At 44.4% G+C, this 14,245-nt stretch overlaps 2 protein-coding genes across 3 annotated transcripts in view; one reads left to right on the top strand and one right to left on the bottom strand.

The window, feature by feature from the left end:
• The window catches only part of dcbld1 (discoidin, CUB and LCCL domain containing 1), a 36,040-nt gene extending 33,531 nt beyond the window's left edge, over nt 1–2,509 (top strand). The window contains exon 15 of the mRNA XM_021600424.2: nt 673–2,509. Within this exon, the coding sequence (XP_021456099.2) occupies nt 673–1,217 (545 nt within the window). The 3' untranslated portion in view covers nt 1,218–2,509. The remainder of the gene's footprint in view (nt 1–672) is intronic.
• A 1,122-nt stretch (nt 2,510–3,631) lies between these two features.
• Nucleotides 3,632–13,206, bottom strand: gopc (golgi-associated PDZ and coiled-coil motif containing). 2 transcript variants are annotated; one of them, XM_021600422.2, is made up of 9 exons: nt 12,623–13,206; nt 9,402–9,566; nt 9,032–9,055; nt 8,057–8,232; nt 7,635–7,800; nt 7,432–7,527; nt 7,140–7,304; nt 6,436–6,610; nt 3,632–6,113 (listed from the first exon to the last, which is right to left on the bottom strand). In XM_021600422.2, the coding sequence occupies exons 1-9, from the start codon at nt 12,890–12,892 to the stop codon at nt 5,995–5,997; spliced, it is 1,356 nt and encodes a 451-aa protein (XP_021456097.1). In that variant the 5' UTR covers nt 12,893–13,206; the 3' UTR covers nt 3,632–5,994. The 2 variants fall into 2 exon arrangements, with proteins under 2 accessions (XP_021456097.1, XP_021456098.1); XM_021600423.2 differs by lacking the exon at nt 9,032–9,055 and having other exon boundaries at nt 12,623–13,204.
• Nucleotides 13,207–14,245: the final 1,039 nt, after the last annotated feature.

Below are 14,245 nucleotides of genomic sequence, written 5' to 3'. Positions count from 1 at the left end.
ACACAATTCTCTGCTTTACAGTTCTCTGCTCACTCCATGGCCAAGGTAATCTAGAACTCATTGTAAGCTCCTGGCTCAGTGTGTGAACCGACCATACAAAGTAAGAAGACATCACACAATGGCCTGTAAAGCCAGTTGACGATCCTCTCTTCTCTGGCTCTTATCAGTAATTACATGTAATTCTGGGTAAGCTGGAGAGGGTTTGATCATTAAAGCTGGAGCCAGCAGGAGGCTAGCCGGTGTAATCCTTGACTTTGGAAAGTCCTCTACTAGTCTGCTGAATAGTTCCTGACAGGCTGAGAGGCAGCCAGATGAATAATGGTCTACTGCTACTGTTAATAATCCACAGCTTCCCTTCAGGGCACCAATTATTAATGATTCACATACTTTGCCAGGGTTGAATATTCTATATTTAGATAGATCACAGGCTCCCTGTGCACTGTTAACCTGCTACCTGTATATGCAGAGAAATCAAAGAGATAATGTCTGTGTTGAAATATTGGTGTCCTTTTGATCTATAACAGAGTCATGTTATTCATTATAACTGAGTGAAAACAATTTTTTGATTTGGTGTTTTAATATGCTCATTCTAAAACAGATTGTCACGTTTGATCATCGGTAATAAAGTTGGTAGTATTCTGTTCTTAAGTGGCCTGTGTCCTTGTCCTCCAGAGTACCAGCAGCCTCTGATGATTGGGGTTGGCACAGTGGCCAGGAAGGGCTCTACGTTCCGGCCTATGGACACGGAGACCAAAGAGGATCCTAGCAACCCCTCCACCCACTACGACTACCTGCACACAGCCAACCAGTATGCCCTGCCTCTCACCAACCAGGAGCCAGAGTACGCCACGCCCATCATCGAGCATCACACCTTCCACAAGGACGGGTTCCTGCCCGACCCGGCTAGTTACAGCGTCCCAGGTGTGGTCCTCAGCAAGACCCCATCCTTTAAAACCCTGGACAGGAAGGCAGGGGTGGGCTCCTCCGGGGGCTACCAGATGCCCCAGCTCAAAATAGACCGGGGACACAGTAACTCTGAGGGGGTCTACGACAGCCCCAAGGTGAACAAGCCTGTGGGCCAGAGCAGTGGCCTCTCAGACTACCAGAGGCCCCAGGAAACCTACTCCACCCCCAGGGACTGTGTGAGGGTGGCTCCCACCATGGGCCACAGGCCGGACCATAGACCAGACCCTGAGGGCAGTTTTGGAGGAACCTGAAGATGGAACATGTCTGGGACTACAGGACTAAACTGTCAAACTGTGATTTTGATCAGTTCACGGCCATTTTGGACTGAGCTTACTGTAGCAAACACAACCGCTAAATTATTTCTCAACTGACTTTCAGGAATGTGGGAGACGACAGTGCTTGTATCTGAGGCTGTGCTGGCAGACATTTTGTGAATAAGAAAATACAGATGGTTACTTCAACTGTCCTATTTCTTTTAAGGGGTGGGGTGATTTTATTAAAAAGCAAATGGTGATGGAGACAGGAAATATCCTGAAAATGGGAAAATACCTCTCCTCATTCTCAACTGTGACTGATGCTTGTGACTGTAACATACATTAAGAAATAATGTGACTTCGTTCCTTAACTGTACAGTATATTTTGAGGTCACGATAAAGCCTTCAGAATCTCTCGTCTGAGGTTAAGCTGCTTTCAGCAGGGAAGCATAGAGGAAGCAGAATGCTTTATTAAATAAAGCAGCACCCCAGTTAAAAGTGGTAGATTTGTCCCCAGCGGGTCCTACTATAGGATGTTTAACAAAGTCAGTCCGTGCTCTTAACAAAGAATTGTAAGTACACACTGTGAATGAAGTGACTGAAAGGACTGGTGTCACCGCATGGGGTCCCCCACAATGGGGGCTTTGTCACCATGTTGCAGGGGGCTCTGAAGCCGACGGCTGCATCGCTGCTCTGTGTCAGTCTGGAGGCAGATCTGGTCAGTGAGATCAGCGAGCCAATGAAAAGGCAACAGGAGAGTGTTTACAGTTAGTCTGGCGTATTGAGGAGCGCCCGGTAGGGGATTTAGGGGAGTAAACTGGACTGAAACACATCACAGAGCTGTGTTTTTCAGATGCTCTGTTTAGCTGGACATGGTGAACTACTATACAGGCCAGTTCCATTTAAATGGATGTTGAATACAAAGCCATGTTGAATGGTACCAATACTACAGTCTAGTCGATTGTGTATAGGTGTGTACATACAAGGGCATAGTTTGAAAATGTATATTGCCAAGAGGAAAGAAAAAATAAATGGAATAAATGCTGTCGACTGTATTTAAAGCACCTGTGCGTGTGGTGTTGCTGCTGTGTACTGAAGACAGAACTTGGGATCGAGCTAAGAACTCTTTCATTTCTGTGAAATATTTTTGGGAGATCTTTTCAGCTGGGTTGTATGTACATGTACTGCGAGAAGTTATTCTCTCTGTGATGTCACTCTTTCAAAACGTTCTGTGTGTCTACTGCATGTTGGCTGTAAGCTGAGCCCTGAATAAAAACACCAGCAGTTGACTTCTTCATGTCAAGGTCTCTTTACTATGTGAAAATGTGTTTCTCAGCAGCCGTAGCCTCGGCCCTAGGATGCCCGGCATTCCAGTCCCAGCGCCCAAAGAAGCAGGAAGTTTGCAGGATCCCCCCCACCTCCACTCAGCCTGTGTCTGTCTGTGGAGGAATGTGGCAGTTTGGTGTCGGTCGTGGGGAAGCAGCTGATGATCAGCCACGCTGCTGCCCAGTCCTCCCAGCTATGGGCCCACCCGAGGGGAGAAAGCTGGGATGTGGGGGGTATGACGGCCTATCTGAGGACCCTGATAACACGTCACTGGTCTCTTCAGAAGCGGGGGGGGTAGGGTGATGGTCTGATGGAGATAGGCTCTACTCAAGCCTAGTCTTTTGTATGTGTGTGTGAGGTGGTGTCTGCCAGTGGCCTCGGCTTGGTCGTTCACACAGGGGTGTGGAACACTGTTTACACCTCCAGCCTCCAACCCAAAACTACATGAAAGCTCAGACTCAGAGCAGCTCTCTGTGAACACACTGCTCCTAGCTATTCAGCTTATCCCCTCAAATTCCAGTCATGTCTCTTCTTGCAGACTGCTGACTTTGTTCATATGAGCTTGAAGAGTATGGCTTTTTCTCAATTGCATACTACTCGAGACCTCTGTATCCTCAACCAAGCCTGATGTCCCTCCCCTCTGACTTTCTCCAATGGGTTTTGAGGAGATGAAAGGACGTAAAGAGTATGCAATTGATTGAAGGCCCATCTGTTTTGTACTGTGCCTCCCATGGAAACGGCTTAAACGGTTCAAATCTAAAATTGCAGCCTATTTAAAGTATTTGGCAATTTTTTTTACCATAACTAAGATCAGCAGTTTGAATCATAACTTAATTAGCAACATTTCATGTATGTATAAACTCAGACTGTACCGACTGGTTCTACAGTTTACATTGCCCCCTGGTGTTCATTGTGGTTCACTGAACAAAAGCAATATTATAGTAACAAACAGATCAGAAAAAATTAACTTCCACTTAATAATTCTGTTCCTCATTCAAACATTTGGATCTTCACATTTCAACCTAGTGAAGATTGAATCCTTCAAGAGATCTGAGCCCTGACGGCAGGGCTATCCACAGACCACATTGGGCAAATACATTTGTTTATTTAATGTTATACATTACGTACAGATACTTCAGAGACCCCTTTTAAAATAACATTAAGAAAACAAGGTCGGGTAAAAAAAACTGTGTACAAAAAGGTAGCCTTTGTTCCTTCGGGCGAAATCCCTGGCAACAAGCGGAAAGATGAACATTCTTTATGGCATGACATCTCGGTCTCTAGTGCCGCTCTCATTTCACTAACGTTAAGCAGGGTGTGGACACATCCTTCATGCAGAGCATTTGAGTTAGATCAAAGCGCAATTTACATCCAAAACCGGACCTGCAGTTTAGCCTCACTGATAAGAAATGGCCATGAATGAAATCAACACTAGAACACAAGGCTGCAGATTGTCATGACCCCACCCATGGGGGTACATTTGTAATAAGTAGAGATGCTACTACAGTAGCTAAATTCCAATATGATCTACAAAAATGATTTTAAAATAGCTAATACATTAATATAGCATATACAGATTTATTTCTATAGTCTAAGATGATAGTTTGTGAATTTGAATAAATGGATCGTGCATAAAAACATTCTATTGCTATTATCCTTTGCATATACAGAAACCTTTTGGTTGTGTAAAATGAATTGAATAAAGCTAGAAAACAAACCCCCATCACTCAGATAAGGTGACCAACCTATGACGGACTGTACATATGTTTTTTCTATTGTGTTATTGACTAAGTTTGTTTGTGTTGTTTTGTGTCGCACTGCTTTGCTTTATCTTGGCCAGGTCGCAGTTGTAAATGAGAACTTGTTCTCAACTGGCCTCCCTGGTTAAATAAAGGTGACATAAATACATTTAAAGAAGATATCAGAACACAGTGCAGCAGACACACTGTTGTCAGTCATCTTTGGGTCCTAACGAGTCTGAAGACAGTTTGACTGCCACTGACAGTAGAGAAGGGTGGGGAAAACCAACCAACGATGGACTTTTGGGAGATGCATCCAAAAGGCAAGATATGTACTTTGTTAAAAGGGAATAGAACAAAGGAGAAATAAAGACATTGCACTTCTGATTTCGGTCAACGTGACAACTGAAAAGACAAGATTTGTCCCTCCAATCCGGTGTCTCCCTATTCTGTCCTTTTGAGTTGTCCCCCTGACCGCTCACTTCCTCTTACAGACGACTCAATTTGCAGTGCTTTATACACACGCAAATCATATCATTGTCCGTGTAATGTTGAAGATATAGCCCAACAAAACACTGGTCAGTTAAACACCATTAACTATGATAATGCCCTTTTAGTATAAGAGCTGTTTGAAAAGATCACCTGACATTTCAGCCAGTTTTGGTGGGATGGAGATTTTGCCTGCCTGTTGACATCACCAGGTGGTACATTTGTTAGACCAATAAGAAAGAGAGAGTTCCAAACCTCTCTGCCAATAACAGCTAGTTTTTACCTCCTCACTCAAACCACTCAGACAGTTCTACCACAATTCTTGCTTGAGAAACTGCTCTTGCTGAGGAGCAATTTGCTTCTATTTAACCATTTTAATTGATTGCTACCCAGAAATGATTTTATATTGAGTTTTTTTAATATAATTTTTTTTTAACTGAGCCATTAAAGAAAAACATTGTGTAATGAGTGCTCAGAGGACTGAAAAACAGATGTATCCAGCATTTAAACACTGAACTATGGTGACATTATGTGATACCATTGATCAAACACAGATGGAACACCCTCATAGCTGATATAGTTAGAATTCTTTCACTGTACATTCTGTTTTGACATACAGTAGGTGAATGTAGCTCTCTCATATTCTGAACACTAAGGACTAGGCCTACTGGTAGGTGGATCTAAGAGCGGTGCAGGTTTGATGTGGGATTCAACATCGATACCATAATCAGTGGTAGAAGATGAACATTCAAGTTGAGAGAAAGACCCTCATCTACAATAGCTACATGTGGAAGAGAGAAATAAAAGCCAACATTTATGAAGGGAGAAGATCTTTCTCGGCCTTGTAAAATAGTATTCATTACCAGCAGGGCAGTCCCAGTAAGGTAGTGTCGTCAGTGTGGGGTAAAAAAGGATCAGTAACTATACGCAAACAGAGAAAAATACCACTCAGTTGAGAGATCTACCATCTTCTCCAAACTAGACCCACATCCTCTCCTCAATATCAGGTCTCATCTAATTGGCTCCTCACCACTGCACGAAGATAGTAACGTGAATTCAACAGAGCTCCGAGTGTGTTTCCATAACAACTTAATGATGAGTCAACTCTATCCCCACATATATCCTCCGGGGGAATCTGGTGCAGGCCAGTCTCTCAAATCTCATACAGTATAGTACACAAACACACATGCACTTCAGTCTTTCAGCCGCCCCCCCCCGCTCTATGACGAGCTCTCTCCGGACTCAGCAGCCTTAGACAGGGTCTCCTCCGATGTCGTCTCACTGGAGATCCCGGTGTCTCCGTTCTCCGGGCTGTCACTCACGGACATCTTCTCCAGAGCTGCAGCAGTAGGCACAGAGACAGAGAGAGACAGACGTGAATACTCTCTCTTTACTGGAGGATCTACCATCACCTTCTGTGGGCCTTTCAGGTGGATGAAACGCTACATTTTCGGTTCATTCCCATATGCTCATATGTCATTTTGGCACTCTTTAAAGTCCATTTTCACATTAACACAAAGACTCCCATTTGTATAAAGCAAGCGAAATGTGAAGTAAGACAACATTGTTTAAAATGCACGCACATTAAAATAAAGCCATACTACTATGAAAACAATGTGTTTGTTTTCTATGAATAATGAGGTACAGTAGACATAACATACCTTGTAGCGATGCGGAGTCTGCGGTGCCGTTGTTCCTGCTGGCGGCTGACCCCTCCTCCAGCTCATCTAGGTAGAGCCGGTAGCGATGGCCGTCGTCATCCTCATACTCCACGTTCTCATCGTCAGAGTCCACCTCCGGGGCTACGTACACAACCTCAAACTCTATCTCTCCCCTCTGGAGGAGACACACACACACACACACCACAGAGGGTGAGACAAAACTTAACAAGAGCTTACTTAGTTCATTTGTTGGTTTGCTGAGGCATGATTAACTGTTTCCCCCCCCAATGCAGAGCAGCAGTCCCGCAGGCTGAATTGACTAACCCCAGCATGAACCTCCGGTTGTAGACTGACCGAGGTCACCACTGATGTTTTAGAGAGAGGAGAGATGACTGACTCTCAGTAAAAGCTTTAACCCCCAGGCTAACCACTAAATGGTCACACAGACTCACACAAAAAGGTGTCCCCAACTCAATAAATGCTTTTGAAATCACAAAAAGAATGTCTTAGCTTTTTACTATTGTTTTACTTAGAATGGTCCCTTAGTGTACATGGACCAACGCTTCAATGCAGTCATTGTGTCATACATGTATAGCATGACAACAAACATAACAAAGCAAACATATCTGGACCAGCAGGCTAAGTTTGCCTGAATTCAAGATGCGAGCACTCAGCCCTTCTCTCTCCCAGGAGCCGAGTCTGACCTGTTGTGAGAGGATGGTGACGGCTTCCTTGTGTTTGGCGTCCCTCAGGTTGATGCTGTTGACAGCCAGGATGGCATCACCCACATGGAGCCCCCCACAGCGCTCCGCAGGCTGGGTAGGATGGATCTCTGAGATCAGGATGGGCACCCCGTGTTCCTTACCACCCTTTCCATCCGGAAATAAGACATACACACACATATTAAGGTATGGACCATGACAGATGAGCAACACACTACGGGTTAAGACATAGCATTTAACACTTTCTGGTTTGGGCTAAATTGGTGGAGGTTACCGTGATTGAAATTCCAAGTCCCTCGTGATCTTCTTTGGCCAGCACTACTTTACGAATAGGACCAACTCCTTGGGTCTTCTTCAGTACATCTGTTTCCTGAGGGAGAGATCAAACAGGCAAATAAATAGTGAAAAGCAAACAGTACAAATACCTTAACTACAATTAAGATCAATCCCCTAGCGATGGCTCTGATGTCTACTCACATGCCCTACTGGAGAAGGTAGGGGTTTCTTGGGATCGTTGCGCCCCCTGCAGGCTCGGATGACTGTCTTGTGGCGGTGGAGGTGGATCTCAGCCTCCAGCTGGTTCCATAGTTTGTCATGAGCGGGCCCCTTCATGTCCCGACCCAGTAACTGGATCTGCTGAACTCTGGAGACAATGGACACAAAGACAACCAGTTACCAATGCCAGCATTATTGGTTTCAGGTAGTCCCTCCCTATTTCAAATCTGCTTGCTTCTGTTTGTGGAAAAATGGATATGGCCCTGATCAGGGGTTAAATTGGGAATTTGGAGGGGAAGATCCTATTTGCGTTATGTCAAGATTAGGGTTGGAGCTGGAGCTAGGGTTGGAGCTGGAGCTAGGGTTGGAGCTGGAGCTAGGGTTGGAGCTGGAGCTAGGGTTACCTTCCAGCCAGCTCTTTGTCCAGGTACTTGGCTGCCAGTCTAGCCCCGTAGACCTCAGCCTGCAGTACGGCGATGTGCCTGCGGAGGGCCTCATTCTCCTTCTTATGCAGCTTGACCTCTGCCTCCAACTTCACTTCCTTCACCTTCTCCTTCTTGTTGTCCTGCAGCTCCCTCTCCTGTCACACACACACACACACACAAAGAGAAATGGTTGAGTTAAACTCTACAGAGAAAGTGCTTTACTCCGGTCAGCTGGCACTTTGCTGTACAGAGACCCATCCCTGCTCCACTGAGGAGTCAGAGAGAATGGGCCATGACTGGAGGTTGGAGCAATCTCCTCTGATCAACATTAGAGGAAGCGCAGTCGACAGGCACTGCAGCCCGCAGGGCAGGGAGCAGGAAAAGAGCAGTCCACTGCTGCATCCTCACAGGCTGGACTGCAGCCACAAAGACCATGTCACAGACAAACATGGATACAGTATCGGTGAAGCAGAAATTAAATATCTACTTGGTAACAAAATACACGCAAACAAGATCGGTGACTGTGGGTTTGGCTGTCATAAGTTCAAAGCATTGACACTTCTGCTGATTAAGAACGAACAACACACAAACTGGGTTACTCACACACACACACATCCTGGAAATCATTGACTTCCCTTTGCGCTTTTTTGACAATTGAAACAAAACACGTTCCAAGTAACAAAACATGCACGTTCCAATCAAATGGGGCAACACGGACATACATGAATAGGCAATAATAGACAATGTAACAAAGCTACAATAATTCCAGATCAGTTGTCACTGTCAGTCATTGCCAGCATGAGCCCCATAGGCAGCCTGTTGGACTTGTTGATGAACTGTTGTTAGCAAGAGCAGGAAAAGACAGAACTTGAGGGTGGGATGAGTACAGACACAGACACACAGCTATCCCCAACCAAACAACAACAAACACACAGAGGACATGCACACACTTACCATCTCCTCCACTGAGGGAACAGGCTTAAGGTGAGAAGAACAGAGAAGGGGTCAGAGGTTAGAAAATCACAGCCAAGCAGTGGGGAAGAATGCGACCATTTACCACTTTACAGGCCCACTGGAACCTTAGCAGGTATACCATAATATAATTTAGCAGTCCGAAGATTCAGGTACAGTAACGCATCAACAACGGTAAAAAAAATAAAAAAATAAAAAAGGTATTTGTATTTCTTCCCAAGAATGTCCAAGACGCATAAAGGTAGTTTTATTCTCGGACGGAACAGCGACATAAGAAACCACAGTAGGACGTACGTAGTAGAAACTAGAGCGAGAGTCGTGTGGGTGTAAGGGTGTGTGGTCGGTGCCCTACCATCCTGTCTTTGATGGAGTCCGAGTCCACGGTCTGCCCAGCCTTGGCGTGAAGCTGCAGCTGCATGGCATGGAGCTGGAGGAGCTGGTCGTGAACCTCCCTCTCCACCACCACCCTCTCTGCCTGCACGTCAGTCAGCTCCGATCGCAGGCCAACCAGCTGAGCCTGGAGGAGAGAGGGAGAGAGTCAGACAGACAGAGTTACATAATTGTACGCTTCTTCAGACTTCCTAGATTCTTAGGAACCCTCATCATCATGTATGTTTAGTCAAGTCAAGTGTACCAGGTCCAAATCATTATCCCAGCACGGATCAAATTCCATTTTTGATTTTTCCCGTTTTACATTTCCAGTCTGTTCTCCATCAGATTTTACAATGCTATTTTTCTTAGAAAGCAGGCTCCTTGTTATTCAAGCCTGAAGGAATTGTGCCAAAATGAATTGGCCTACAGATCTTGCGCTGAAGGTTGTCTATTGTACACAACAAAACCCTGGGAAAAAAATAGATATATTTGTGCTTGTCTCTGGAGCTTATTCAGCTTGGCAACACGGGAAGCAGAGTGGAGTGCAGAGAACAATTCATCTATTTATTTATGGCATTGAAATGGGGCCACCTGCATGTCACAGCTGTATGAATGAATTGATCCACAGTATTCTTTGAATAAGGTTAGGATTCACTCCACCTATGATGATGAAAGAGGAGTGTGATTATATCATGTGAATCTACCTGAATACTAAACTACCCGTCTCCTAAATGATTTATCAATCATCATCCTCAGACAGAGACTCATCTATCATTGCAGTAATCAGGCAGGCCTTCATTATAATAGAGACCCAGTCTAAATCAAACAGGCCTAGAATATTCTACAGTACAACCCACCATTTAAGACAGTTTAGCCTGTATTTACTCCTCAAATGTAGGGTAGTAGGGGGGAAAACAGTTTAAATAATTCAGGACATTAGGAGTGTGTGTGTCTGTTTGCTGACCACTTTTGCCTATTCAGACTGAGACAGCCCACATGTCTGGACACACAGGTGGCAGTATGCTACATCAGGAGAAACATTAGCCTACACAGTGCAGCTGCTGGCATCGCACGCCAAACCAACAAAATACAAAGACACATACAGACACACGCATGCAAGCAGACAAATGCACACACACACACACACACACACACACACACACACACACACACACGTCAAAAAGGGGCAGGACTTCCTGATGTGACATAGAGTGTTGGGCAAGTGTGGAATGTGTGTCTCGTGGTTGGAGTCTCTATATCCTTGCTCCTAAACACTGTGCTCTCTAAGCATGAAGGAAGGAAAAAACAGGCGTCCGGCTGACCTCTTCCTGATAAACAATACCCGAGTAACAGTCCGGAGACGAGGCTGAGGAAGTCTTAATAGCTGAGCAATCACTTTTTTATGTTTGGTAATCAATAACAGTCTAGTAGGGCAGGCCTAAATAGGGCTGTTGCGGTGATCGTATTACCGCCGCATCGGCAGTCACGAGTCATGAGGGCAGTCAAATTCCAAGTGACCGTATAGTCACAGTGATTAGGCTTCTCCAAGCTCTGATGCTGCTGGTCATTAGTAGCCTACCAAACTTGCTAACTGCCTGGTACTCAGCACTCTATTGTCCCTCTAATCACTGACGACAATGCAAATGTATTTGAAAATCTAATCAAACACTTCATGAGAACCCTTGAGCTCATGCTGCGCAACATTTCCATAGGCTATGCAATTGCGTGAGCAAACAGAGTGATGGCCTTTACTAAAAAGAGGAGAATCGCACCAGCTTTCTATATTTATTTCTCAACTTCCCTAATATTAAGCACTTTGCTTATATTTACAACAGGAGTATAGCCTACTTGCCTGGCATGAAAATAAACCATGGAGAAAAGTGTCTTCCATTCGCTATTTAAGTGCATAGATGACATGTATTTTTCCCGATGCCCCTGTTTTGATACAGGTGCATGATAATGGTCCATTCTAAAACAAAACAAAATGCATACATACAGTACCAGTCAAAAGTTGACAACTACTCATTCCAGGGTTTTTCTTTATTATTTTCTACATTGTAGAATAATAGGGAAGACATCAAAACTATGAAATAACACATATGGAATCATGTAGTAAACAAATATTTATTTCTCGCACAGAATAGGTTGACTTTTGTACTATGGGGGATAGTAGATTGACATAGGCTAGTGCTTTTGCTGTCCATTATGCCTACTCATCTTGTTGGCTGAAGAAAAGTAAATGTGGATGTTCTTCCAATATCTTCAATATGCACCTCGGAATTTGATCCGATGTGTCCGTCTTCACTTGTAGCCTGTGAGAAAGACCCAATCACGTGATGGAGCACGCAGCACTCAGGGAGAAGGGCACAATGGCCACTGGCCGCACAAGGCATGGATTTTTTTGGGCCTTTGATGTATATTTAGCATGGGCTTCTGACTTACCCTTCCTGCTATAAACCCGATACCTGACATGGGGACAACCACCATCTAATATGACCATTGTATCAACCTACCATTAGCTCATAAAACTACAGTAGGCCGGTAGAAAACATGTAGGCCTAGGTAAGGATGTAACAATGCAGATCTAACCTATTTTCTCTCAATATATCTTAGAATCATTTTAAATGGTCACACACTCTGCCAATGGACAGAAAACTGAGGCACTTCGCAAATTGCATGATAGCGGATTTTCCACAAATGTTGTTTACTTTAGCCACGTCAAATAGCCTAATAGGCAATGACGTTCTGGTGTTGTTGGGGGCCTCAGCAATATATTGAGCTGAAGCTGAAGGCTGAAATGCAGTATTGATTTACATGCAGTAATAAGAGCTCTATGGTAGTCAGGAATTGCTGGGAAAGTCTTGTTGACAGAGTCAACTACACTCCTGATCAAACATTCATTAATGTGAGCATGGTGAGGTCATACGTGAAGTAAGGGATAGCATGATCCTTCATTTTGTTTCTCTCATCAATAGATTTGTCAACGTGGAGGGGCACTCAAATCGTGTGTGTGTGATGCCTGATTAGCTATGTCAATTAGCTATTTCAATTGACAGTCAGCTGGATGGGCAGAGACGCACTGTCATGGAAAGTGACATTCTGACAGCTATTTAATAATTCATACATAACCAGCACACCCTTACATACCAGATGATCATACACATACTTTTTAACATTGATACAAGAAAAGCTTGTGCTCACCTCGACTTTGTGATTAAGTTGAAAAATCGTCTGGGCTTTGTGGCAAAGCTGAGCAAAACAGGAGCTGAGACTTGTCATCTTTTGACGACCCTCGTAGGTGATGTCAGCTTGATCTGGATCGATTTCTCCCAGTAGTAAATCGACGTCAACAAACGCCTTGTCAAACTCCTTCTCCAGAACCTCAAGCCACCGAAACATGGACATCCCCGTGCCTGGACTGACCAAGGCAGTGCCCTGGGCTGACGGAGAGACACCGGCCGAGGCAGACATTTCAACAGTGCAGGCTAAAGGCTTTGGCTAAATCTAGCTGGCTAACCTAGCCGCTTCTTTTCACAAATAAAAACAGCGCTTTGCCTTTGTACGTTTACTGAATCGTAATACTTGAGTTACATCGTACTCTAAATTCCCAAATCATACGAAACAGTTACGTTTCAGAAAAGACTAGCTAAATTGAATGAACTTCGTTCTTTCCCAACCCCTAATCATATCAGGAAATCCGAAATCGGATATGGATCATAGCTATCAGAGATAAAACAGGAAGCGAGACATCTCACTCGCTCCTTTTTTCTGGTTCATATACAAATCAATGAACTAAGCGGACCAGACCCAGCTGCTAATGCATTGGTGCCTATGGGAGAAACACCCCTTAAGCAGACCGGAACTGTGACCATTTTTTTCAATTGTAAACGGCCTGAGTGGGACATCTTTATTTATCCGCCACATTTTAAAGCTATGAATCGACTACACAGTCTGCCACACAGCAGAGAAAAATATATCGATAGCAGAGATAGTCGATCCCTGTTGAACTTTGGGACAGTTTACAGCGAAGAGGCGAAGCGGAGTAAAAGCAGAGTTGGAATTCCAGTGTTGGTAGAAGAAAACGTCACAGCTGTATCAAGTACAGAAAAGACAAATGCAGCGGTTCATAGATGTGAGCACCTGTGTTATGAGAGTAAGAAGAGACGTATTGAAAAGTTAAAGAAGCATGGATATGTCTTAAAGAGAAAGGGGGAGTCAGGAGAAGCTATGGATGAGTTCTCTACCCTTACAAAAACTATTACAGCTTTGAAAGTGCAGCAATTGCAGTTGACTGTGGTATTTTGGACACAGTAATTGCAGAATAACTGCAGTGTACTGCACCCGTATTGCCGTTACACTGCAAAATTACTGCATAAAAGTATTTTGGATGCAGTATTTGCAGCATACTGTAGTGCACTGGAGTTATACTGCACTCTGACTGCAATCTTTTTTCGTAAGGGCATGTTTGAGATGACAAGGGTGTTTGAGATGACAAGGGTGTTGGAGGGCTGCAGGCGGACTGCTCCTCGAGGGTGTGTTATGTGATATTTAAGCACGCACCGGATAGTGTGTTGGAAGCTGTGTTAGGGTTGTTTAATATGCTGTGGATGACTGGGGTGGTACCTGCTGGGTGGAAATGTGCTGTGGTGTTGCCGTTTGTAAAACTAGGTAAAGATGCTGCTAGGGCGTGCAGTTTTCGGCCGATCGCGCAGACATCCAACATGTGTGACTTGACAGAAAATATGATAGTGAGTAGGACTGTAGGTACTGTATCTCTGGGAAGTTAAGGGTTTGATGAGCGTAGCACAGAGTTGGTTCAGGAGA

Source organism: Oncorhynchus mykiss, chromosome 4 (genome assembly GCF_013265735.2).
Source record: "Oncorhynchus mykiss isolate Arlee chromosome 4, USDA_OmykA_1.1, whole genome shotgun sequence".
Lineage (NCBI taxonomy): Eukaryota > Metazoa > Chordata > Actinopteri > Salmoniformes > Salmonidae > Oncorhynchus > Oncorhynchus mykiss.
Note: the sequence above shows the minus strand (reverse complement) of the source record. Positions and strands in the feature narration are given on the sequence as shown.